This window comes from Balearica regulorum, chromosome 15 (assembly GCF_011004875.1).
Source record: "Balearica regulorum gibbericeps isolate bBalReg1 chromosome 15, bBalReg1.pri, whole genome shotgun sequence".
Lineage (NCBI taxonomy): Eukaryota > Metazoa > Chordata > Aves > Gruiformes > Gruidae > Balearica > Balearica regulorum.
This window is the reverse complement of record NC_046198.1, coordinates 17,645,791-17,669,732: the sequence shown is the minus strand read 5'-3', so window position 1 is coordinate 17,669,732 and position 23,942 is coordinate 17,645,791. Positions and strand designations below refer to the sequence as shown.

General features: G+C 44.0%; 1 protein-coding gene and 1 long non-coding RNA gene across 2 annotated transcripts in view; both read left to right on the top strand.

Moving 5' to 3' along the window:
• LOC104642175 (BOS complex subunit NOMO1) overlaps nucleotides 1-11,390 on the top strand; it is a 28,419-nt gene extending 17,029 nt beyond the window's left edge. Inside the window, exons 21-31 of the mRNA XM_075767885.1 lie at nucleotides 536-695; nucleotides 822-948; nucleotides 1,588-1,701; nucleotides 2,372-2,499; nucleotides 3,098-3,239; nucleotides 4,083-4,166; nucleotides 5,612-5,722; nucleotides 7,538-7,639; nucleotides 7,857-7,976; nucleotides 8,940-9,032; nucleotides 9,886-11,390. Of these exons, the coding sequence (XP_075624000.1) occupies nucleotides 536-695; nucleotides 822-948; nucleotides 1,588-1,701; nucleotides 2,372-2,499; nucleotides 3,098-3,239; nucleotides 4,083-4,166; nucleotides 5,612-5,722; nucleotides 7,538-7,639; nucleotides 7,857-7,976; nucleotides 8,940-9,032; nucleotides 9,886-10,017 (1,313 nt within the window). The 3' untranslated portion in view covers nucleotides 10,018-11,390. The remainder of the gene's footprint in view (nucleotides 1-535; nucleotides 696-821; nucleotides 949-1,587; nucleotides 1,702-2,371; nucleotides 2,500-3,097; nucleotides 3,240-4,082; nucleotides 4,167-5,611; nucleotides 5,723-7,537; nucleotides 7,640-7,856; nucleotides 7,977-8,939; nucleotides 9,033-9,885) is intronic.
• A 6,277-nt stretch (nucleotides 11,391-17,667) lies between these two features.
• On the top strand, nucleotides 17,668-18,285 carry LOC142604027 (uncharacterized). The gene is made up of 3 exons (XR_012837930.1): nucleotides 17,668-17,798; nucleotides 17,919-18,016; nucleotides 18,184-18,285. It is a non-coding gene; the product is annotated as an uncharacterized LOC142604027 (long non-coding RNA).
• Nucleotides 18,286-23,942: the final 5,657 nt, after the last annotated feature.

Here is a 23,942-nt window from a genome sequence, read left to right as displayed (position 1 = left end):
CAGTCAGCTGATGCTGATGTTAAGTCAGTGTCCATCAGCCTCCCAAGTGAACATACTTTGCAATCACTAGAAAATGTTAGGTACTCCTTTTTATGTGCTCCTTGTTGTGCACGTTCCGAGTACTTTGGAGGGAGGGAAATAAAATTTTACTTCTGTCATGAAATGTGACACATGCTGACCTGAATTTGACCTCAAAAAAATTTTGTCACAGTTCAGTGTAATATCAGCTAGAAGGGAATATTGGTGGAATCCTCTCCATGTGGCTGAGTATTTGTAACTGAACGAATCCTCGAAGCACGTAACAAATCCGTGGAGATGCGCTTATAGCTTTGGAACTTAGTTATTGATTTTGTGAATGTTCAGATGTTTTAAAATGTGTAGAGAGGCCATAGAATTGTGTGAGTTGATCTCTTGTTCTGAGGTAAAGGAACATCAGCTGATCATTTGGAAGTAGTTAAATTCTTGCTGTAAGGCAGAGTGGTGAGTGTATTTTTGACTTTCTTGTTTGTCTTAAATCCCCTTTACGACAACCAAGAGAGTTGCCCTGGAAAGCTGATAGAGATTCATGGAAAAGCAGGCTTATTTCTGGAAGGGCGAATTCATCCTGAATTGGAAGGTGTTGAGATTGTCATTGGTGAAAAGGGAGCAGCTTCCCCGCTCATCACAGTTTTCACTGATGATAAAGGTGCTTACAGGTAATTAACAGATTTATTTTTGTCTTCTGGATTCCTTAGTTAAAGTGCAATGGTGACCGGACAACATGTGTGTGAGATCCAAGTGCTTTTTTTTTAAAAGGAGTTCTTCTTTCCTTTTATTTGAAGTGTTGGGCCGCTCCACAGTGACTTGGAATATACAGTTACTGCTTCAAAAGAAGGGTTTGTTTTGACTGCAGTAGAAGGAACAGTTGGGGACTTCAAAGCTTTTGCTCTTGCTGGGGTGACGTTCGAGGTAATGTTCTAAACACTTTGGACTCTGAATGAATAGTGTGTGCATTTAGAGCTAGACAAGCAACAAGTTAACCCACGTGTCCCAGCCAGACACAAATGGGTGTGGGATTTGGGGATAAGATAATTTTGTCCCAGGGAAACAAACCTCAGTGGATGAGCTTAGCTGTAGACCGTGAGTTGCCATGCAGAAGATATTTTGTAAGGTTTATACATTGAAAGTTAGAGCCTGCAGTCCAGAAGACTGGCTTTACTTGCTTTTGTAGAGTTGAACCACCTTCTCTTAATGAGTTTTATCCCTCAAGGTGATTTGTTTTCATGTACAGTCTGGTCCAACTGCTGCCTGGTTCTGGTCTTTGGGATACTTTGTTCTGGCCCCCAGCACATCCTGTGGAGTGACAGAGAAAGGCTGGCTGTTCTGGTGACGCTGGCTGTGTGTGGCTGCGACTGCCCAGGTGTTGAGAGCACAAACTTCTGTAGCCCAGCAGTCTTGCAGGAGGGGACACGCTGCAGATGTGGCTACTTTCCTTCTTACAGCTCAGAGCCAGCACATCTGTGCACTCTGTAAGGGGCGTCTGAACTGAACCCTTCTTTGTAAAGCAACCCTTGCTTACACTTACAACTATTGCTTTTCCAAAACCAGATCAAATCGGAGGATGACCAGGCTCTTGCTGGAGTTCTCTTGTCTCTCAGTGGGGGGATGTTCCGGTCCAACCTCCTTACACAGGATAACGGCATGCTGACTTTTTCCAATCTGGTAAGTTGAAATTGGTTCTTCTGAATGTGGCTGCATGTGCGATGCTGTGTTCATTTGCCCTCCAAAACAGGGATGCTCTTGGCTCTCCAGTGGCAGGGGGTGTTTGGTCTGTGAAATCGTAACCCACAGTGAGAGATGTGCGTCCCTCAGAGCGGGCAGCACTTAAAGTCTTAGCAAATGAAAGATGTGAAATCTAACCTGGCAAGAGATTCCTCCCCAACAGGTAGTAGGTGATGTTGATGGACCTCCGTTACTAATCCGCAGTCTGTAAACATGAGACAAGCCAGTTTGCTGATGATCATTTCAGAGTCTTTAGAGGAAAGAAATCGAATTAGATTATTGATCTGTACATGCATGTAGACATGCCTGAATAGTTTCCTTGCAGACATCTTTCTCTTCTGGGCACTTGCGTGTCCTTGAGGTCTTGCGGTAAGGTTTTGGGGCCATAGTTTCCTTTCCCTCTTCAGGCATTATCACTGGTGGAGTTCCATTGGTTTATTGTCGAATGTGCTCCCTGCTTTTTAGTGCTCACATTTTCCAACCAGTTTAACCTACAGTTGGGACAGAGAACTTTAGCTCTTTAGGGAGCTCTTACAGAAACATAATTGTTTGGAGTAGGTGAATTTTTGTGTCACGGTCAGCAAACAGCTTGTTTTTTGCTTCTTTGCAGAGCCCAGGGCAGTATTATTTTAAACCCATGATGAAAGAGTTTCGCTTTGAACCATCATCACAAATGATTGAAGTGCAGGAAGGACAGAATCTTAAAATTCGGATAACTGGTTACAGAACAGCTTACAGGTCAGTAGAGCTGAAATGCCATGCAAAATGCTATGTACTGTATCAGCATGTGTTATGCAAAATGTGTGCTTCCTCCTGATACACCTCTGTTCTGAAGGTTTGAGGGTATTTTTGAAGGCACGATTTAACTTTCTGATGCTGTGTATAAGTACTTTTTTTAGCCTTTTCTTATGTGTGTGGATATCTATATAGCTGAGCCCAGCTGGCAGGAGTGTAAGGAGAAATGTTGCTATGAAAGCGCTGTGTCAGTGGCACTGGAGTGGCCTGTGCCATCTCTAGTGGGATGGGAGAGGGATGGCAGGCCAATTCAGGCATCTGACTTCAGGATCCTTCCTTTCCTTGCCCTCAGGGGTACGTGCTGCTTGCTGTTCATGGAGCTTGGGGAAACTTGGATTCCTAAAGTTGTGCTCTGAACTGCAGCTGAATATCATGCTTTGAACAGTTTTACATATACATTATAAATTCCCCTTTTCTACTCCATGCTATGCTAAATATATTAACTACTTTTTCCATCGGTTATAACAATAAAATGTCTTTTAAATGTGCATTGAACCAGTATCTGCACATCTGTAGCAATTGGTTCTCTTTACACCTCTAGCTGTTACGGCACAGTTTCTTCTTTAAACGGAGAGCCTGAGCAGGGACTCTCAGTTGAAGCTGTGGGGCAGAAGGATTGTAGCATCTATGGAGAAGACACCATAACTGATGAAGAGGGCAAATTCAGGCTCCGTGGCCTTCTGGTAAGGATTAGAACCCTCTCTGTCATTTATTTAGTGTGATAATGGAGCAGTAAAATGTGTTTTATTAATTAGGTACCAATTGCTGGTTTCCCATCACATTTGCTTGCTCAGGTTCCCTTGAGTCCCTCTGTGTTCAGAAACAGTGTCATGTGCTGAACATTCATTCTAGGGAAGGGGGGAAAGCTTAGAGTGTAAGTCCGTGGGACTTGCTGCCAGCACGCTGCTGGCCTCCCACAAACACCGAACAGTTCCTACGAGGGGACACGGCCCCCGGTCGATGTGCTGAGTGTGGCTAATGGGCGGTCAGCAGTGTTCAGGTGCTACACCAGGGAATTTTCTGAGGCGAAGGAATTTGGGGAAGCGTTTTGTTTCTCTGGTGAAAATGCTGTGACAGGGTATTTTTGGCAGGACATCAGGTGTATGTATGATGTCGGTTGTACAGCATGTATTTAAAGTGAGCTGTTCTGCAGAAAACAGAATTTATGGGACCTCTATGTATGGAGTAAGCAATTACGCTGAAGTAGAAAGCAGTATTTGATCAGGTTTTAGTCCTGTTTAATGTATTTTCTTTCTAGCTAAAACACTTCACAGCAGATGATTTCTTTTAATAGTGTAATGTAATAAACTAGTGAAAGTTCTGTGATAGGCCTTTTGTATTTGCTGGTAGTAAACACCCTAATGGTGTTAGTGAGTTAAATTTTCTGTTTGGGATAAGGGAAACTTTAACTGGATAGAGTTAGATCTGTTTGGGTGATTTATCTTAAATGGAATCTCTTACTGTCTTCTAAAATTAACGTATGTATGATTCAGAGTTGGGATTTATCATCTGAATGTTGCTTTTAGCCTGGTTGTGTTTATCATGTCCAACTCAAAGCTGAAGGCAATGATCACATTGAAAGAGCTTTACCACAGCATCGGGCAATTGAGGTAATTTTTTCTTTTTTTGTAGTATCACTTAACTATGAAATGCATCTGTCAGGCATTATGTCTGTTCTACCAGCAGCAATGCAGTTGAATGTGTTCTGTTTAGACAAGCGGCTTTCAGCAAGTTAGCTCCCTAAAGACAGGCCCCATATCGTGTGTCAGCACTGTAGCTTAACGTTGAAATAAGGTAAAGCCCAAGCAGTAAACAAGAGAAAAGGATTCTTTCACAGTCACAAAAACTGTACGTCAAGTAATAAGATAACTGTCTAGAATATCTTTCAGCATTTCTTTATGATGTGGAATAAAGCCCCAGCGACTTGAGGATGTCATAAATTGTCATATTATCCTATCTTTGTATTTAGTTACTGAACGAAAGATAGATTTTTGTTATGCTTTGTTTGGTCCAAATCCTACAGTCTTGATGTAGATGAAATTGTCGTTCAGACTAGCAAATCTTTATAAAATGTAGTATGTAATGTAGTAATGAATTAAAAACTGATGAAATCTTGTTAAAAATTCCTCTGTCCTTACAGATTCAGATTAGCTGCCTCGCATTTATCTCTTGACATCCAGCAAAGGTTAATTAGCCTTTGTTAGTTGTCCAGAACTTTTCAGGGGGAGATGGCCATTATTTGAGGTCAGACACATGCCTGGCCAGGGTGCCTTCTTCACAGTGAAACAGAAGGGCAGAATTCTTTCAAGTCCTGAGTGTCATCTTGCTGAGAGTGCTTGCTGGTTGGGAAGGGGAAGAGAGCCGAAACCCGATTCCAGAAAATGATGTGAAGGTTTTGTACTGCGAGTGACAGGTGTATGCAGTAGCTTGTATGGGCAGTGTCCTGGCTAGCCTGCCACTTCTCCAGGAGAGAGAGGCGTGTGAAAGGCACCCGCAGGAAAACCGGGCAGCCTCGGTGGTGCCTGGCTGCTGATACGGCACCTGGCCTGACCCCAACCTGTCTGTTTCTGTCGGCTTCAGTAAATGTCTTTCCTTACTCCGAGCGGGGTTCAGATTTAGAAACACAAGTGTTTTGTATTTTAAACAATTTTGAGGAATATAGTTATGTATTTTTGAAGTAGGTTATTTTATGATATGAGCATATTCTTTGTTAATCAACTGTATAAACATCCTAGCACAAATGTTCAGACATCAGGCAGTCGTGTGTATGTAACTCAGCCTCTTCCAAAATAATGCATGCTTTTGATACTTCTTCCATTTCTAGTTTAATTTAATGCCATCGGCCTTGTGCTGATAATGCACAAGTCTGTAATTGTGAGCTGTGAACTCTGGAGGAAAAATACTTGCAATTGGAAAGCCTTCATGTTTCTGTGTGGTTAGTATAGAACAAAAATAATTTCTTGTTTAGAAGTCTGAGCAGTATTTGTGCTGTGCTAACTGTTCTCTGGTAACTGTTCCTCTGTTGGAAAAAACATGACTGTGATTTATGTTGCAGGTTGGGAACAGTGACATTGATGATGTTAATATTATAGCGTTCCGGCAAATTAATCAATTTGATTTAAGTGGAAATGTAATTACATCTTCCGAATATCTCTCCACATTATGTGTAAGTTCAAGCCTTTCATCTTTGTCAAGTGTATTCGCCATTGGTTTCCCAGTGTTTTTTGGCGGGGTGGCTGGAAATTGCTCAGCAGCCAGAGCACACATTTAATTCAAATTGTGACTAATACTTTAATGAAGGTGAATTTGAATTCCAGATAGAAGTAAGATTCCAGTGTTCCTCACTGCTTTCCTTCAATGTTTCCATTTTTCATGGAGTATGTTTTAAGAAATACTTTCTCAGGTTGGCCTGTACATTTCTAGGTCTGCTTCCCTGACAAGGGGTGCCCTGTCCGTAGGGAAAGCAAGACACCAGGGGTGAAATGAGTCCTCTGTATCAGAGAGCTGCATTGATTCCTGAAATACCTGGAATTTTTGACATGCATGTCTGCTAGTGAGAAGATACCATATGAATGCAAGGATAGCATAGGACACATGAGTTTAAAAGTGTACTTAGAGAGTATGAGACAAATAGTAAAGCTGAAAGTTTCAAAATTCAAAAGACTGCACTCTGGAAGAACTTTCTCAAGACGTGCGATCCTTTTGGCTTAGGGTGCAAATGCTGGAAGTATCTGCAAGAGGTGTTAGTGTGCTAGGAGTTATAGTACCATTTCTCAGGCTTAAGTGTTACCTGCAAATATAAAGGCAATGCCTGGATTCCTTTCAGACTAGTCTGTTATGCATCTCACCTGCCAAGATCTCGTTGCTGAGATGCTGGGGTTTTTAGGACATATCCAAAGGATCCCACACTCAGAGCAGGTGTGAAGGGAAGATGTATCCCCTTACTGAAGAGCAAACTCCCATCTTTCTGGGGGAATTTAGACCCTTGCAGTTTAGCCTAAGCAAATAGGAATTGATGTAATTCTATGGAAGTTACCCAAGCCGGTTCCTGTTTCATATTAGGTTGGGTCTTGCGTTGCATGCAATGCACGTGTGCTGTTGATGGGTGCACATCATCACCCTTGTTTTCAAGGCAGAAATTTTTCTCTTTGAAAGATGCGCTAAGATTCAATACGACACAAGGTTTTGTGACCTCAGTCTGGTCCCTTCTGGTTGCGTAGGCTTGATGGAACAACTGGAAACACTCTAGTGGACTGTGGTTGGAGCTGCAACCACGGTAGCACTGGGTGGAATCAATGAGAATTTCGTTGGGCCATGTCTGCAAGGAGAGCCGAGTCTTGGCAAATGCCAAGCAGTGGTGTAGAGGCTGCTGCAGAGTGCTCCTCAAAACCCACCGCTTCGCTTCCTGGTCCTCTGGAGGAGACGTTTGGGTGTATGGGCAGCCTCACGTGAGGAGGGCCTGCTGCTCCTACCAGCCTTATTCAACTATGATACAACCCTCTTTTTTAATTATGCTGGTTTCTGAGCAAACTGTCTGCTGGGGACTTCAGGCCTGTTTGGTAGCTTGAGGATGTCTAGCTTGTTGAGTAAGTGTAGAGAAATTGAAATCAAGCAAAATGAGCCTATTGGAAACAGAAAGAACCTCAGCTGCAAATTCCTGTGAAACTGCTGGGGTTATTCAACAGAATACTCAGTTCTGGTGGATGTACAGCACAGACTGCTTTGAACACAGTACATACGTGAAAATGGCAGACATCAGTTGTTCCGAAATTATTTCAGGTTCTGTAAAAAGACTGTTTCTGTGACTTCTCACATCCCAGATTAGAACAATTCCAGGTGTTCTTACTTGACAGCTTTCTGTTTATAAAACTCATGATGAATTTTGAAGTGCTTTTATTCCTCATGATGTGGGATGTTTGAAATATCTGTTGTGGTGCAAGCTCAGAAATACCTGGTTTGTGCTTTCTTCTTTCCCTCACAGGTGAAGCTCTACAAAAGTGAAAACCTTGACAACCCAATTCATACAGTCAACTTAGGCCTCTCCTTATTTTTCCATTTCCCACCACTGCTCCGAGATGGAGAGGTAAGAATATCGCTGAATGATTAGTTCAGCTCACTTTAATTTTTTCGCCTCGGGACACTGAAGTGTTCTTTCTGGTGTGCTTGCAATACTGTACTCACGCTGGAGTGACCAGCGCCTCACAAGATTTGAAGCCTGTTAAACTGCCTTTTGCCTTTAAATCTAATTTCATCTCAGACTGCTACTGGTGCTGTAGACTGAGTGTATGTTTTACCCGCAGAATTACGTGGTCCTCCTGGATTCTACGTTGTCCAAAACACAGTATGACTACACCCTGCCTCAAGTTTCCTTCACCGCTATTGGATATCATAAACACATTACGCTGGTCTTTAGTCCCACTGTAAGTACAGAATGACTACTTAAATGTTGAAGTGCTCACCTTGAGAGCAATGTCTGGTGGTATAGCCTGCATCTGCTTTGTGGTCTTGGCCAAACTTTCTGTTAATGTCAATGCGAAGAGGTTTGTGAGAGGCATTGCAGTGACAATGAGTTTGGATGTGGCCGTGTTTACGGCTTCAGGCAGGGCTGCAGTAGCCTGGTATGTTATGGGAGGCAGGGAGGGAGCTCGGGAAGGAGCTGTAGCCGTGACGCGAACGAAAGGGTTGCGGTAACACGGGGCTGAAGGAGAAAGATAGGATTGTTGTCAGAATTCTTATAAAGACTTCTGTTTAGATGAAAGCAGTATCACCAGGCCACAAAGAGAGCTTTAGTTGTTGGAGCTGAGGTAGAGGGTAAAGCAGAGGAGGTCTCGAGAGTATCATCGGGGAAAGCTGCTCCCTTGAGACAGAGAAGTGTCTCTCTGCACCGCTGAACAGTGCTGTCAATTTAGTGGTGTTCATTCTGTAATACTTAAATGACTTAGTTCTTTTCTGCATCACTGCATGCTCAGATGCCAGGGAAACGAGGGAAATGTGATGTGGCCATTATAAATGGAGGGTGCAGGTGTGCCCGAAAGCTGTAGTGCTAGGATGGTTGCTGTAGTGTCACCGTTGGGATCGCAGAGGTTTGAGGTTTGGGCAGCATGTGAGAGGCGAGTTAAGCGCACCAGGGAAGTGGAGACTGACCAGCAGGGAGTTAGCTTTGCAAAACAACAGCCCCAGGAGGAGGTAATAGGTGAACAAAGCTGATCGAGGGGATTGCTTGGAGGAGAAGGTAAAGAACAGCTTAGAGCAGTACTTGGAGGGAAGCTGGGGAAGGGCTGGATGTGCCACATGGTCCTATTGCTGACGTTGTTTAAAGCTGAGGGATTTCACAGCCAAAATGACTGTTTTAAAAATAAATCCATGGTCCTCACTGTTTTCAGAGAAAACTGCCTGAACAAGATATTGCCCAAGGGTCTTACATCGCGTTACCGCTGACGCTGCTTCTGTTGTTGGCTGGTTACAACCATGATAAGGTGGGTCATGGAGTTTTTTGTCTTACCCAAATATTTTTGTCCTATCAATGAATACTTTGTCCTGTGTTAGGTGAGGGTTTGTTGAGGTGGTTATCCAGACCAGACAGAGATGCAGTCAGCAGTCACCTTATATGACATCTTTTAAGAAAAGCCACAATGTAGCCACTTTTTTGGACAATTACCTTCATTTAAAAAAGCTCAGTGTGAAGGTGAGTTCCTGTGTTGTTTCTGAATTTTGTCTTCTCATTTGATGGCTCTGGGAAAAAAACCCATACAGCGTCATTCAAATTCACATAACCAGACTCAGTGATAATAGGAATGAAAATAATTATTTTACTGGCTTCAGGAACAATCAGACTGGAAATAATCTTGCAAGTCATTGAGTCTGGTCTCTTTAGCTTTACACCCTCCCTGGCGAAAAGGTCTCAAGAGGAATGTAACTACCTACTGTGTAACCCTTGTCATTGTTAACAAGCCATGCTGTTCTAGTTTTCTCTGATATGACTGGACTTCTGTTCTGCTGGTACGAGAAACTTGTCTGTGCAGTTTGGCGTCACTGGAAGTGTCTCCACTGAAAACAGCGGTTATCTTCTGGACTCAAACTGCTGTTTGTGGCTGGATGACTTCAGGGAAAAAAGTTACTGACAGTCATTTTAGGTTTTGATTATCAGAAATTCCCAGTGGAGTGGTTTGATTCCTTCCAAAGATTTGCTGCCACTTTCTGATATCTCTGCAGATGTGCCATTTACATAACAGATTCTGTCTGCTTGGGGGTGCATGGGTCTAAAGAACATTATCATTCAGACCTCACGTACCATTGTAATCACACGTGGCTTCCCCTTTTTTTGCCCAGCTTATTCCCTTATTGCTGCAGCTGACAACTCGATTGCAGGGAGTACGTGCTCTTGGACAGACAGGTTCTGACACAGGCGCCTCAGAGGATGCAAAGAGGCAAACGAAAAAACAGAAGACGAGACGGACGTGAGGTGAAAGGAGTGACTGCATGAAGTGGTGCTCCGCCAAACTGGAGCCTGAGGAGGCAAAGCCACTAAAATGCCTTTTTGTTGAATTTGCGGACTTTCCATTTTTGTTGTTGCTGCGTGAGTGCCGTTTGTCACACTAGGTCCGTTTTGGTTGTAAATTTTCTACGGAGTCTACGGATTTCCTTGTTGTAAAGTAATGAAATGAATGCCTCTGCTGTCACTGTGAATGCATCTCCCGTACTCGAAGACAATTCATTAATGTTTTTTCTCTTCAGTGGAGCAGGTCATGCGGTCTTCATTACTGATGTGTAAAAGCAGTGGTGATAGACCATGTGACTTCACTTTCAGTCTGTAGATTTTGGGATCATTTTTCCTTACCTTTTGAAATACCCACTTTAGAAACAGCACTTTGGGATTTTACTAAATCAGTGGTGCTTGAAACAAAGTTTTGGGGAATATACATAAGGCGGTGAATGATGTCTTTGGCACTTCCAGTTCAGCAGCTTGATTGAAGAGTCTGTCATCTGCACAGCTGTGATTTCAGTTCTTATCCAGTGATTATGTTATCTTTGATTAAGATCAAGTTTTTGCCCGATGAAGACAAATGGTTAGTGTCAGGTAAGTGCTGTTGGTCCTACTGCAAAAGCCGTGTTTAAATTCCAGTTTCACACTCAGTGTGATCTTTTCAGACCTCCAGGGTTCCTGACATGGCTCCAGCAGGTTGTACAGCTCTTTCCAAAGCTGTTTGGTGCTGTCGGGGATGCCTGCGGCCCGTGTGGCTGTCGCATCTGCTCAGGCCATGTGCAGCCTTCTTGCCAACTGATGATCAATTTCTTTTTCTTTTACTTTAAGACGTGAGCTTTTTGAAATCTGCAAGGTGTACAGTCCCAACAATGTAGTCTGTAATAAATACCTGTTTCTTACAGGCTCTGTTTTGATTCTTGGTTGAAGTAGACGGTTGGACATACACAGTTTAAATGTTAATGGGGCTTTTTATTGACAAATAGTATAAAGGTTAATAGAGCTTTTGAAAGATGCACTTAAATGCTTACAAGTATTGCAAAGACATTGGTACTGCCAGCAAGTGGCAATGTTTCTCTTTTATAGTGCCTGAAATAAAGTCCCTTTACATTTAAATATTTAAGCTTACAAACCCTACCATTCTTAGAAATTTGAATGCTAAAAGTTTTATGCTATTTTTGTTGGTATTTTGCATTAGTTTGGGCCTAAATAATTAAAACTTCATTCAGTGATCATTCTAATCTCTCCGAGGGAAATTCTATCAAGATCTTATTAAAAATTAAGAATGTCAAAAAAGCATGTATGTATAGAGTTTGAGATGAAGCTCTAATAAAATATCGTGCTCTCTATTTAATGACCTTGAATTTTATATTGCCGTGATGAAACATCTGGGGGAAAACAAAGTGGTGTAAGACTTAAAATAAATTGTACATTTTCAATACCCCTCTCTCTTAAGCTGGTGAATGTTAAGAACGATATTGCTACTTTGGGGGAATGTACGAGGAGGAAATGCACGTGTCCACGTGCCTTCAGGGGACTACCAGATATTCTGACCTCTGAGCTGTGGGACTTGCTGATGATTGACCTTAAACATTGGAAATGCTCTTAATAAAAAGAAAAAAAAGTGTTAGCGATTGCTAATTTAATCTTTGCTTCCAAACCTAGGATTTCCCCAGTGTCTCTTCTCAAAATTTGCTCTCCTTTGCCTTCTGCAGCACACCGGTGGCCCACCTGGTTCCAGCCCTGTGTTTGAGATTTATTCTGCTTTTGAAGAATTTATTCCTAACAAAAACTATAGCTTGCAGTTTCTCTTGGCAGAGAAGGCATGGCGCTCTTTAAGAACACAGGGAAAACGAATGCATGAGATCGTTCTCTAAAGCAGAGCTGACGTATTAAATGTCAAGAAATCAATATCTCCAGTTCTGTTTGGAAACCAATGATGAGAGGCACGGACCCAAGCAGAGCAATCAGCGATGTGGTCTCTCCAGTCCCCGGAGCCACGCGTGTAAAGCGAGGACAGGCTGAGCCGTGGGCAGCCCGACGGGCACTGGAGAAAGGTTTGTGTGGACGCAGTGCTCTTCACGGGTGATCCTCTGGCTGCGCGGCCCAGCTCCCGGTGGTGCCTGGCACCGCTGCCTCCTCCAGCCTTCACCGCCGACCGGGGTGGCGGCAGCTCTGCCTCCGTGGTGTCACGGAGCACGTAGCTCGACAGGGTCTCCTTCACACGCGCGCTTCAGCGCAGAAATGGCGAGTCGGTGCGGGATTGCCTTCTGTACTCTGAGCGGAAGCTTTAGGGATTGTTCGCTCTGCGTATCTAGGGTTTGTGCTCTTAAAACCAAGACTGCCGTAGCAGTTGGACCGGCCTCTTGAGCTTTTGTATTGAAACGGTCAGTGAAAGCTGCTTATGGCATCTTTAATTTGTGTTAACACAGAGAATAAATGCAGAATTGGACTAACATGTAGATGTTGACTCCTACTAGAAAATTTTCAAGGCTCGATATTTACTCTTCTTTTTTGCAGGCACAATAGTGAAAGAATGATTGATTCATTCGCTTGGTGAGCTAAATACCGGCAAACGGGTGAATTCTGTTGGAAATGAGAGTAAGGCCCTCTGGATAAAGATGGCACTGCGTGTTACTTGATTTTTCTATCAAAAGCAACAATGAATATTACGAATTTGGTTGGCTCATCAGTGATGCACAGAATTCTGTTTAAGAATGAAATGGGTCATTAATATTGAATATTGCAATTTCTTCATAGATGGTTCAGCTTAGTTTCTAAAGCATCATCTTTTAGATGGCTGTCACATTCCAAGAACAAATGGGGTTTGATGCTTAAGCAACAATGTTGTTAAATAAAGATACAGCAGTTTAGAAACCAAATGTACTTAAAAGCAAGAAAACGAATGCTTTAAAACAGAAAAAAACTTTCTCAGCAAGAGTTCCCTCCTATTTAATAGTCTTTGCACTTATTTTTAAAATTGAAATTTCAGTATTTGCTGAGTTGTACTATTTAATTTAAGATACATAGTTGTATGAATCAGATTCTTGGGGCTAAGTGTTTATTTGTTTTTCTCCATTAAGAACACGTAGGGGAAAATGATAGTGTAGTGTGAGATCGGGTCTGTGCCCGACGTGGCAGCTCGGTGCTTCCCTTCCTACGGAGGGCAGGGCTCCAGGAGGAAATCTCTGAAGGGGGAGTTACTGCTGATGCACTGATACGCTGACCGAGGCTCCCCCCTCCAGGTTACTTTTTACAGCAGAAAAGCTACGATCCTTGCCAGCTTCTCGAACTCACCGAAGAAAGAAAGGAAAGAACGTTAATTGAGTCAGGGCCGACAGCAGACGTGCCATCCTCTGCTACGGCCGTTCAGTACGATGGTGTGACCCTTGGGTATTTTGCTTTCCATCAGCAGATACGTCCGTACTGTGCAAATAAGGCGGCAACGCTGCGGGCCTTCAGCATTGCCCATCTGAGACCGCAACTTGATTCCTGCTGCTGTTCTTCTGTGCATGAGTTTTGCTCTTTAGATGTTGAAAGTGCAACTGTAGAATTAGCAGTCTTAATAAGCAACGAGCACCCTGCTCAGCCCTGTGCCGAGGAAACAAGGACTGAACACCGAGGATTTTGAAGGTAAGGTGGCTTTGAAAATCCCACCAGACACCCAAGTAACTGACTTGTCCAGAAAAGCTGGGGCTGGATGTGGAGTTGAACCCTGAGATGACTGATGTCTAATTTTCCCCCTGTTCAGTATTCCGTACTTTGTATGGTACCTGTATTTCTATTTTTTCCAGTCTGAAGGTAATTTAAATTGGGGTTCTTGCACAGGTAGCTGCAATAAAATGGGTGGCATAGAGAAGGCCTGAAAGGCAGCGGATTTCCTGAGCTGAACAGCAGTGCTGGCCCCAGTCGCACCCAGCGGGGGTTCAAGTTGACGTGGGAAGTCATGTTTTCCTTGCCGATAGAGTGGTGGCTTTAGAAAATCTCTGAAAGTCTGGAAATCCAGTAAATCTATTTCTGGTGCGTTATCAACTGATGCCAGAACTCTGTAATTATTTCTGGTTGTTTTTTTTTACTTTTAAAAGAACACCAATGAGCATAGTCTCTGTCATTCAGTCATTTATTTAAACTTGGAACGGGCCCACATGTCCTTGTGCAAATGAAGAGCAGCTCAATGTAATTAGCATTCCCTGAGCCTTCGTGGATTAGTATTAGCAAGTGCAACTTTTTCCCCTTGAATGTTTTACAGAGGTTTTGTGAGCTTTTTACATCAGCTAGCTTGTCTTTTCAATTTTCTATTATACCTTTTGTAATTGCTTTCTGTCTATAGTTGATATGTTGTTGCTTTACTCCAGTAACTTCCATTACCACTTTTAACTGTGTGCTATTACTGGGATCAACATGATTGCATTATTTACTCTGTTTGCTTTAAATATCACTTTTTCCTGCTTCTACCCCCTCCTCTCCCACCATCTTTCTGGGAGCATTTGAGCTTAGCAACATGATGCTGTCTGAAGTCTTATTTGTTACCTTCGTAGCCTAAGACCATGATTACGTTAAGCCCAATGATAGATTATCATAAAGCACTAAACACCCACCAGACTGTTATTGAATTTATCATATCTAGGAGCTCAATAAACAGTGAAAGATAAACCTGTTTTTTACTGCCAGTGGAAAGCCGCAGGTTGATTCCTCCTTTAATTCTCATCTTTGTCGATACCAGAATAATTAAATCCCCATCACAAAGACTCCAGTTTCTTCATAGGTCTCTCATCACACTAAGGCCAGCTACTTTTTTTTTTTTTTTTTTTTTTTTTTTTTTAAAGCGTGGGGTTGTGGTAAACCACCACCAAATTCCCACTCCAAGCTTTCCTACTCTAAGGCACAGAAGGAACTAATGGGGGCTTAAGTAAAACCCGTGAGAAGGAGCCATTTGAGCTATTTTGTTCCGACGGGCTCTAGTGTTCACTGCACTGAAGCGGTTTCTACAGCAGTCATTAGGTATCGCGGTCGTTAGGCGCCGTGTTCACGCACTCCGTTCTGTACCGTGGGGCTGCGCGGGGATGCTGCGCGGGCCTCCTCTGCCCTTTCCCGAATCCACGGGATGTGGCAGACGGGGACGGCTTCTCTTTGCGGCTGAACTGGGAGCTCGCTGCGGGCTGGGCCGGGCGGGTTCCTGCTGTGCCGACGGGCCTGACGAAGCTTAGCCAGCACCTGCCGTGGCAGCCCTCCGGCGCTGTGGGAACAAAGCCCTGCATGTGCAGAGAGAAAAATTACTTTGTTTTAATAAGCATGGAAATTGGATGTGAATTTGCTTACGCATTTAAAATCAGAAATGGCGTTTCCCTTCTGTTCAGCACTCCGGCTGCGTGTACCATCATCCTGGGGCAGGCTTGGTGCGACTGCCGAGTGCGAGTCCGAGGGACTCTGTCACTCTTTCTGGCATGAGGGAAGGAGGGACCAGCTTTGACTAGTGTCAGCTCTGAAACAAGCTCTGGGCGTATTATTCTAAGCTTGTATTAATAAGGATTCACGTGGCTATGCGTGCTCGTGCAAAGCTCAGTCCAGCAGTGATATCTCAAGTCATGGCGAGCAGATGTGGAATTGGTGACATACAATAAAGTCAGAACTCCACAAAGTAAAGCAGTTTAAAAAAAAAAGTATTCACGTGTTACTTTTCATGTTTGTAGCTGTGTAAATCTTGTCCATGATTGTGTGATGCTTTCTGTAATGTCACTCATCAGCTGTCTCGTTGATCATTCCTGCTGTCTTTCAAAACTGTTTGTGTGGCTGCGGACGTGGGTCTGTCTGCACGTTGAGATACTGCAGATGGGTGTCGTCTTGCACTTGATATTATTTCTTTTTGTCCTCTCCTGCTGGAGCCCGTTGCTCGGCTTTCAGTGCGGCCAGGCTTCCACCCTTTGGCCACGCTGCATCCACAGGGACTTCTCACTCGGCCCTGGGGTGCCCTGAACAGGGCAAGACTCTGCTGGAGTCCTGAATGCAGCCCCGAATTTCCTAAATAGAGAGATGCCTGACCTTTACCTCTAAAAATTGTCATCTCGTTTGCATTTCTCACTACCGATACGACTGGCTGTGCTCTTTCCAGATCAACTCGTAGCTCCTGTTGGTGGAGGCAGCCGGGAGTAGAAGGGGGTCCCAGCACACAGCGCTTGCTAAAAGTGGAGAGAGAGTGGGGTACAGTCACTTTGTAAATCCCAAACTCATCTCTTCATTGGCAAATGTAATTTTCTCCAAGCAGAGCACAAAGAGCACAGCACCATCCTTTCGGCAGTCTCTAGAGCTTAGGTTTATATTTTTACATTTCTACTCAGTAAATTTTTTCTTGGCTCTCTATGGCCCAGGTGTGAGAGAGGAGTAACCGATGCCGTGGTGGTTCTGCACAGTGAGCACTGACTCAAGGGTGGGAAATAAGACCATGGACTTCACTTTTTATAGTATGGGTGAACTTTCCAAAGTGACAATTTTGCTCTCAATGCTATTTGTTTCTGGTGAGCACCAGGGTGGAAGATGACCAGAAAGAGATCTTGGTGCTTTGGGAACTCACTTTCATCTGTCTGTGTGTAACTTCCAGCTCGACGAGCTGGGACTTTGGTTTGCGGAGGTTCAGATCTCCGGCTGAGACCCATGTGTAAGGAGCAGTTCAGGTATTGTGGGAAAGGCAAAATGAATCTCTCCCCTCCCTTTCCACGAGGTCCGGTACAGAGCTGCAGTAGCGCAGAGGGGAAACAGCAAGAACAGGGACACGCTGCTGTTAGTAACACTGTGAAACGGCAACAGATATCCTCCCTCAAGATCTATGGGTAGGGTGATTAATAGCAGCAGTACTGAAGCTGATTTGCATGTACATCATAAAACCCTAAATAAAACCACGAGAGATTTATCCCGTACTTCACTAAACATGAATATTCAATAAATTTATTGGCTTAATCTTGAATGCAGGCATTTGTCCTTACTGGTAGCTGAATTAGATACCTAGCTTCTCCTTATTTGCTCACTTTTTCTTTTTTCTTCTCATTATAAGAGAGTAAGGGGCTTCTAGGACATTGTGAGTCCAGTGGCGATCATCGCCGTAGCTGGATGCTCCGCTGTCACACACAGATGTTTTCCTAATCTTCCTCAGAACAGGAGCAGGCTGCTGCCCTTCTCCTTATCTAGGCTTCCTGGGGCACTGAAGGCCGATGTTCAGCACTTGAGAGATGGAATTTCTAAAAGGATTTAGGCAAGTGAGGCCATTATTTCACAGGGTTTTAATAATAATCACAGAATTACATACATAAAAATATCTAATAAACACCTATGTGCATTTTCAGGTACCTCAGTAAATCTCTTGACGCTTTGGTCCCGTCCCGTGAGGCCAGAACTGTGTCTCATAGTGCTTTTTATGCTGCCTTCTCCTCACACCCTGTCCCGTTTGCCCAAATCAGGGAGGTTTTGCCATGTGTTACAGTACGAGAGCCAGCCGTTTCCACGTTCCCGACTGGCAGCTCCCAGAGCAAGGTGGAGTCACTGGAAGGGCCCTTCAGGGACTGGGATGTTCCAGCAACGCTCCTCATCGGGTTCGCTTTGTTCCGCCATTAGAGATGCCCCTGGGCTGTTACCTGTGAACTGCACCTCCCAGCGCCGAGCTGACCTTGCTTGCAGCTCTGCAGGACCTTTCGGCCTCCCTTGGTTTGGGTGCTTTTTCTTTAACTGTTGAAGCCGCGCTCTCTCAGCTATCCAAACTCCGGCTCTAGTTCTGGTGAATATAACCCAGCTCTGCATCTAAAATCATTCTTAGCTTAACAAAAATCACTAAGTAAATTCTAATTCCTTGTGTCTTATTAATCTTATTTGCTGTAATATTTTCTTTAATAATCAGATGAAATGTCAGAGCCTACAGCTGACGTCCAGTAAGTGGTTTCACACCTACTTCGTGCCTTAAGAATTCCTCCCGTTCGCTTGCTCCACAGCCGTAAGGTCGGTAACAGCCCCAGCTTCCAACTCGCGTTACCACTTTCAGAAAGAGATCTTGTCAAGAGCAAGGAAATTTTTAACTTGCTTTTCAAGGACGTGCTGGAAAATTGGGATTTTTTTAGTGCTACACAGCATGGACATTGTCCCAAATTGCTATTTTTATTTACTAGCTGAAGTGTGGAGGCTTTCTGAAGGCCAAGCTGGAGCTCTAATGGCCCATCATTCTAGCCACCTTGCCTACCTAGGTAAGAAAATGTCCCTAACTAAAGCCCAAAGGCCTTACAGTCTAAGGGGATCAGACAGATGGTAGGAGTTCAAATGTGCATAGTGTCTATGATGGCCACCATGACCTACATCTCCAGCACCGAAGGTGGCAGTGCCCGGTCCCGGGCAGCTGCTCCCTGCAGAGGATCCGCACCCCCGCATCACTTGGCCAGAGCCTTTGGATGTACTGTCAAGAAGGCAGCAGGGTGCTTCTGGGATCTGGGGAAAAGGGACTGAGAGAAAGCAGCTTCTCCTAAAGGCAGGAGCTTGAACTTCATTGATTGAAGACAGAGCAGAGTGAGTCAGTCTTTTAAAAAGCCATGATGATACAGCTCTCCTGAGCGTTTGACAACTGACTTCCTTTAAGTAAATCTCAAATATTTTCCTTTCTCCTTACCTGACCCTTTTTGAGGTGTATCGTGTTGGTTTTGTTCTCCGTATCACAGGAGGAGAAGAGCAACAGATGTGTTTCTCCATTTTCTTCAGGCTCTTGCAAATTTTGCCTGGGGATATTTGTTGGTTTCTGGTTTCTTCTCATTTCCTTCTGTTTGAGAGAACAAGATATAATAGGGGGAAGCCATCTGCATATTTGTACTTCTCAGATGAGGATGATTGCATTTGCAAGGAGCTTAATGGAATTCTGAAGAATCAGATATGTTTTTCGGTTTAGGGAATGGGACGACATTTCTGCTTAAAAAATAATTACCAGAATATAGCACATTCGTGAGACCTTGCCCAGATTGGGGAAAAAACCCCACGTTCTCATGAGAGCTATTGGTCCTTTTGCCATTTGTAAAACCGACTCTAAAATGATGGCTTTAGTGATTAAAGACTGAAAGAAAGAGGTCTGTGAATAACCAATGGATTCTCCAGCATATGTTAATATATTCTGTTTGGAAAGGTTACTTCCATTTATTTTCCAGGTGAAAATACTTTGTGACTTTATGGCATGTAATCACATTTTTTTTCTACAGAAGCTAAGTACTCTGGTTAACACTGGGAATAAGAATCTAAAAAATTGTGATGGATTAAATTAATGAGGATGTGTTGACTTCAATAAAAACACATTTTAGAAGATTGGAAGATACTGATAGAGACCATTTTTTCTCTTAAATATTTTTTTCATTTTATTATATCTTATACAGTAAACTTCATACTATAATGATAAAAATAAAAAATGGAGCAAGACTTTTTAGTTTAATAAAAACAGGTTTGTATTTGCCTAAAATTTCTGGAAATTTCATTTTCCTGGATTTTTATGGTTTTTTCATTTCATGTTGTAACAGAAAGAAATCTGAAATTGCCGGGTCTTTGTCCTGGAAAGGAAACTTGTATATTCAAATGGCTGCAGCCAGAGCACCCCGAATGTTTTGCGGTGAGCAAAGCCTTTTCCTGAAATCTCACATTTATACAGGCCAGCTATCTAACCTGAGAAATTGTGGTGGGTACGTGATACCCCTGCCATGTCTGTGCCCTTGTGAGAAACAAGCTGCTCTCCCTGCAGAAATTTGCTGCCTTGTCCTTCACCCTCCTCGGGGGAAATCCATCAGTAAGGTAAATTAGGTCTGAGCTGGAAAGCATTTTCCAGATCCCTGAGATGGTTTAGAGCTTGGAATTTTTTTCCTTCCTTCCTTTTCCAGGCTAGCACATCAATAAAGCCTTCCTCAATTTTTTCCCTGAAATATTTTCCACTCCTTTACATCCAGTCCCACCTTTGCCACTTGAAGCGCTCATTTGAAAGCAGGAAACCGTTCGGCTTCCAGTCACTCCTCCCTGCTGGACTGAGTGGAGGGGGTCTCAGCATCTTAAGAAGGTGTTTTAAACATAAAGCTGGGAGACACGGCTGCCTGGGCTGTGAATGAGCTGCTGCAGCGTTGAACTCGGCACAGGAGAACCTGAATAACTAAGCCAGGGGTGGTGGCTTCACGGCAGCCTGGTTAACCAGCTGCTGGCGCTCGAGGGAACTGGTTCCAGGGAGCTCCGCTGGCCCTACAGCACGCTGCGGTCCGGTGGCTGTGAGCGTCCCCTCCGCTGGCGACAAGCACGTTCTGCAGGTAACGATAATCCCATGCGGCATTTGGAGCTGGGGTAGGACTAGCAAACCCAAAATCTCTGAATGGTCCAACCCCTTGGAGCCACGAGGATGTTTCAACCAGGGAAAGCAAACAGCCAGACAGATTTATTACGGCTCATCACGCGTGAAGTACCAGACAGGCTGTTACTCACGCGTGGGTGCTGGAAGCCTCCCGAGCAATCCTGGCACGGTGCGTGCAGCGCTCGCGGTGCTGGCAGTTAGTCGGCAAAGGGGGAGAGGGCCTCAGCCTGCTCTAGCAGCGGTAGGACTAGGTGATCTCCAGAGGTCCCTTCCAACACCCACCGGTTTGGGATTCCCTGAGGAGTCCGTAGCAAACTCCCGGCTTCGTAAGACTGAGAAAGCTTGCTCGTTGCAAAGGGTGTTCGGAGGTCGGTCTGAGCTCCTCAGGTGCTGTTTTGCACTGTGCTGGAATGGCTGGAAATGAATGCTGCTGCTTTTGACTAGGGATCTAATTATTACTGAAATGAAGATGCACTTGCAAGCTACGCGCTGGAGCTTGCAGACTGTTTTGGAGTTAACTTTGAAAAATCACTTTTCTTCCCCAGTATTTTTTGCTTTAATATTCTTCTTGTTCCTTGTTCGAGTCTTGCTGTTCCCGGGAGAAGTGAGGAATAGATTGTGTTTATTATTGTTATTTCAGAATGGGGGCAGGAGATCACAATGATCCTGTTTCCCACGTTCATGACCTGCCATGTGGTGATGACATATATGCCCCCCGGCAGGAAGTAATACCAAGTGCCTCTCCGTTTGTGCTGAGCACATTGCCGGTCCCCAAACTCTGTATGTTTTCTGCAGTATGTATAACCTGGTACTCCCTGGACCTTTGTAAATAATTGATATTCACAATTCCTATGCAGTAAGTTGAGGATGTGAAGCGACGTCTCTCAGCAGTCCTGCCTTCTACCTCCTGCCTGTTCTTTTGGTCTCAAAGCAGAAGAGTTGTTTAATAGGCGCAGCAATAATACACACCCCAAAACAGAAAAGAAAACTAGGGCTGCTTGATAGTATGGTGGAATTTTCATAGGATATAATTACGGATGAATCCCAGGCAGCACACCAGACTTAAAATGAGGGGAAACAGAAAGTTAGTGTTTCATCTTGACCCACTGTGATGTAAAAGAAAGATCATCTCCTGTGTGCCACTTGCAATCTAGAGCAAGTATTCTCTCTGTCATCGCTTTTCATAATCCTTAGCGTGCATATGTTCTCCCTCCGGATCGCGGTATGAGATGCTGTGGCTGCGAGCCAAGGGGTGTCTTTAGTGTTGAGGGCTTTCGAGAAAGGAGTAAAGCCGTGCTGATACAATGAGAACTGAAGTATCAAAACACATCTGATCTTTCTTGCAGCAGTAGGAAGAGCTTTACGACACTTGAAGGTGACCGTGCTGGAGCACAGATTGATGCTGTACAGACTTTTGATGACTAGGTGTTAATGTGTGGAGAACGGAAAGCTGAAGAGCAGCAGGTAAGTGCAGTGAGCTGCAGTGAAGAGACAAAGGATGGAAGAATTTGGAGGTGCGAAACAAAAAACCTGCATCTTGGTATTTCTGTTTAAAGTATCAGCTGCAGCAATAATATATCTCTGCAGATAGCAATGAGTAAGTGTGACGTACGGCTGTGATTTCCTGGTACGTCACGTATGGAACAGACTTCACAGGATGACCTAATGTGTGGCCTGGGAATGGGCCAAAGATCTTTCTTTCATTTCTAGTAAGCAGAAAAGATATCATAAATAAATCAAACCTGGGAAGAGTAATTTCTACTCCTCAGGTTGCTCATCAGATCTGAATATGATAAACATTAAATGACAGCAATTTCAGTATAAAGTCAATTATCTCTGTGTAGCAAATTAAAATTGGACACATTCTTTAGTCTGGGAATCCATCCTAATGGAGAATGCAATTTGCTTCCTATTGAAGAGCAGTGTGTCTCTCGGGTACAGCGTCAGCTCAGGAGAAGCATTGACTTGACAGGCGTGGGAAGCCATTGGCTCTGCCCTCCCTAATGCTGCTGGAGAGCTTTTACAGGAGAGAGCGATTTCATTATTCTGAATGTTGATTGAAAGCTCTGAGCTCTTAGAGGGGGATGAGTGTGGTTTTTAACTTTTTTAAGAACTGTCACAATTTCTGCAACTCATGTGCTTATAGATTCTGGCAAATAATGTAACAAAAAATAATGTAGAGTTACTGGAATATGTATTTTTTTAATAGTGGAACCAAAGAAGGCTAGAGTTCAGAAGTGGAGTCAGGGGGATTAAAATGGGGTTATGTCTCCATAATCTGCTTTAATTCTGAAAATTCATCAAAGTAGAATTCCAGAACTGGAGGAAGGAGGTGGTGCAGATGGCTTGAAAGAAAGGGAGGCAGGTTTATTCAGAGTTTAGGATAGGGAGACAGACTTTGAAAAGATCTTTGTTTTGTTTCTGCTCTCCCATATAACCTGCACTGGCACCTTCACTTCTGTCCGACGCTTTCCCTTCCCATGCTTTGGTTTTTTTGTAATCTGAGCTACTTGAATGTTGTAGTCTTTTGTCTTCCATCATTGGCATAAAACAAGATGCCTTCAGTTTATTTAAAAAAGGAAATAGTAATTGTTAGAGAAATTGATGAGAAACTTGTAAATTTGGATGTCCTGCCTGCACTCCACCCATCATGATCTTCATACTCAGCTGGAAATAACATATGAACCATTTGAGGATGGGGTGGAACATCCACCTGCTGTGTGGATCGCGTTTTTCTAAGACATATTATTCTCTGGCTCACCGATGTGTAGCTTGTATTTCCAATGGCTTTGACAGAGTTTTCAGAAATTGTCAAAATATCCAGCTCTATGCTGTGAATGCATTTAAAGGGAAGAATTCTGAATCCATAATGCAATAGGTAACGCTTATTAAATTACTTTCTGATACTGTGCCAATTTTTTTTCTAGCCCGTTGAGCCACTGGTCTTGAGACTGTCCATGAAGGTACATCAGAAAGAGCCTTGGTAGCACGCGATGCTCCCTTCAACCCTGCAGTGCCTCTCTCCCCTTGGCAGCCTGCGAAGGAGAGGCAGTGTGTCAGAGGCAAACAGAACAGATAAAATTATAATCCAGAGTCAAACTGTTAGACGTAACATCCTCTAGTTGGTTTTGAGAGACTGGAAGGTTAGTGGCGGCGGGAGGAGGGGCAGGTTTACTCTCCGGCATTGCTGTGCTGGACCGCGTGCCCCATCCTCCATGGGCAGGGTACGTGCCTGTTTCACCAGCGGCAGTTCTCGTGAGTGTAGCTAAGCTGGCTCTAACCTGCCCGGGGTAGTCCAGATATTGTAGAACAGGTCACTGTTGACCCAACTGCCCGAGCAGGTTCTGGAGGGCTGTAACACTGGTCTGTGGCTGTGCTGCTCCTGTCCGGGGGAAGCCTGCTGTGCCCTCTGCCTGAGCCAGGCAGCTGCCATCCTGCCCACATCTGCCTGGGACTCGCATGCGTACAGCAGCGAGTGGCATCCAGCTGTGGTACTTCTAGGGGTCTTCTGGGATCCAGGTAGGACCGACTGCCACCCACTTCAGATTCTTGCTGACGCAGAGGGAGCCT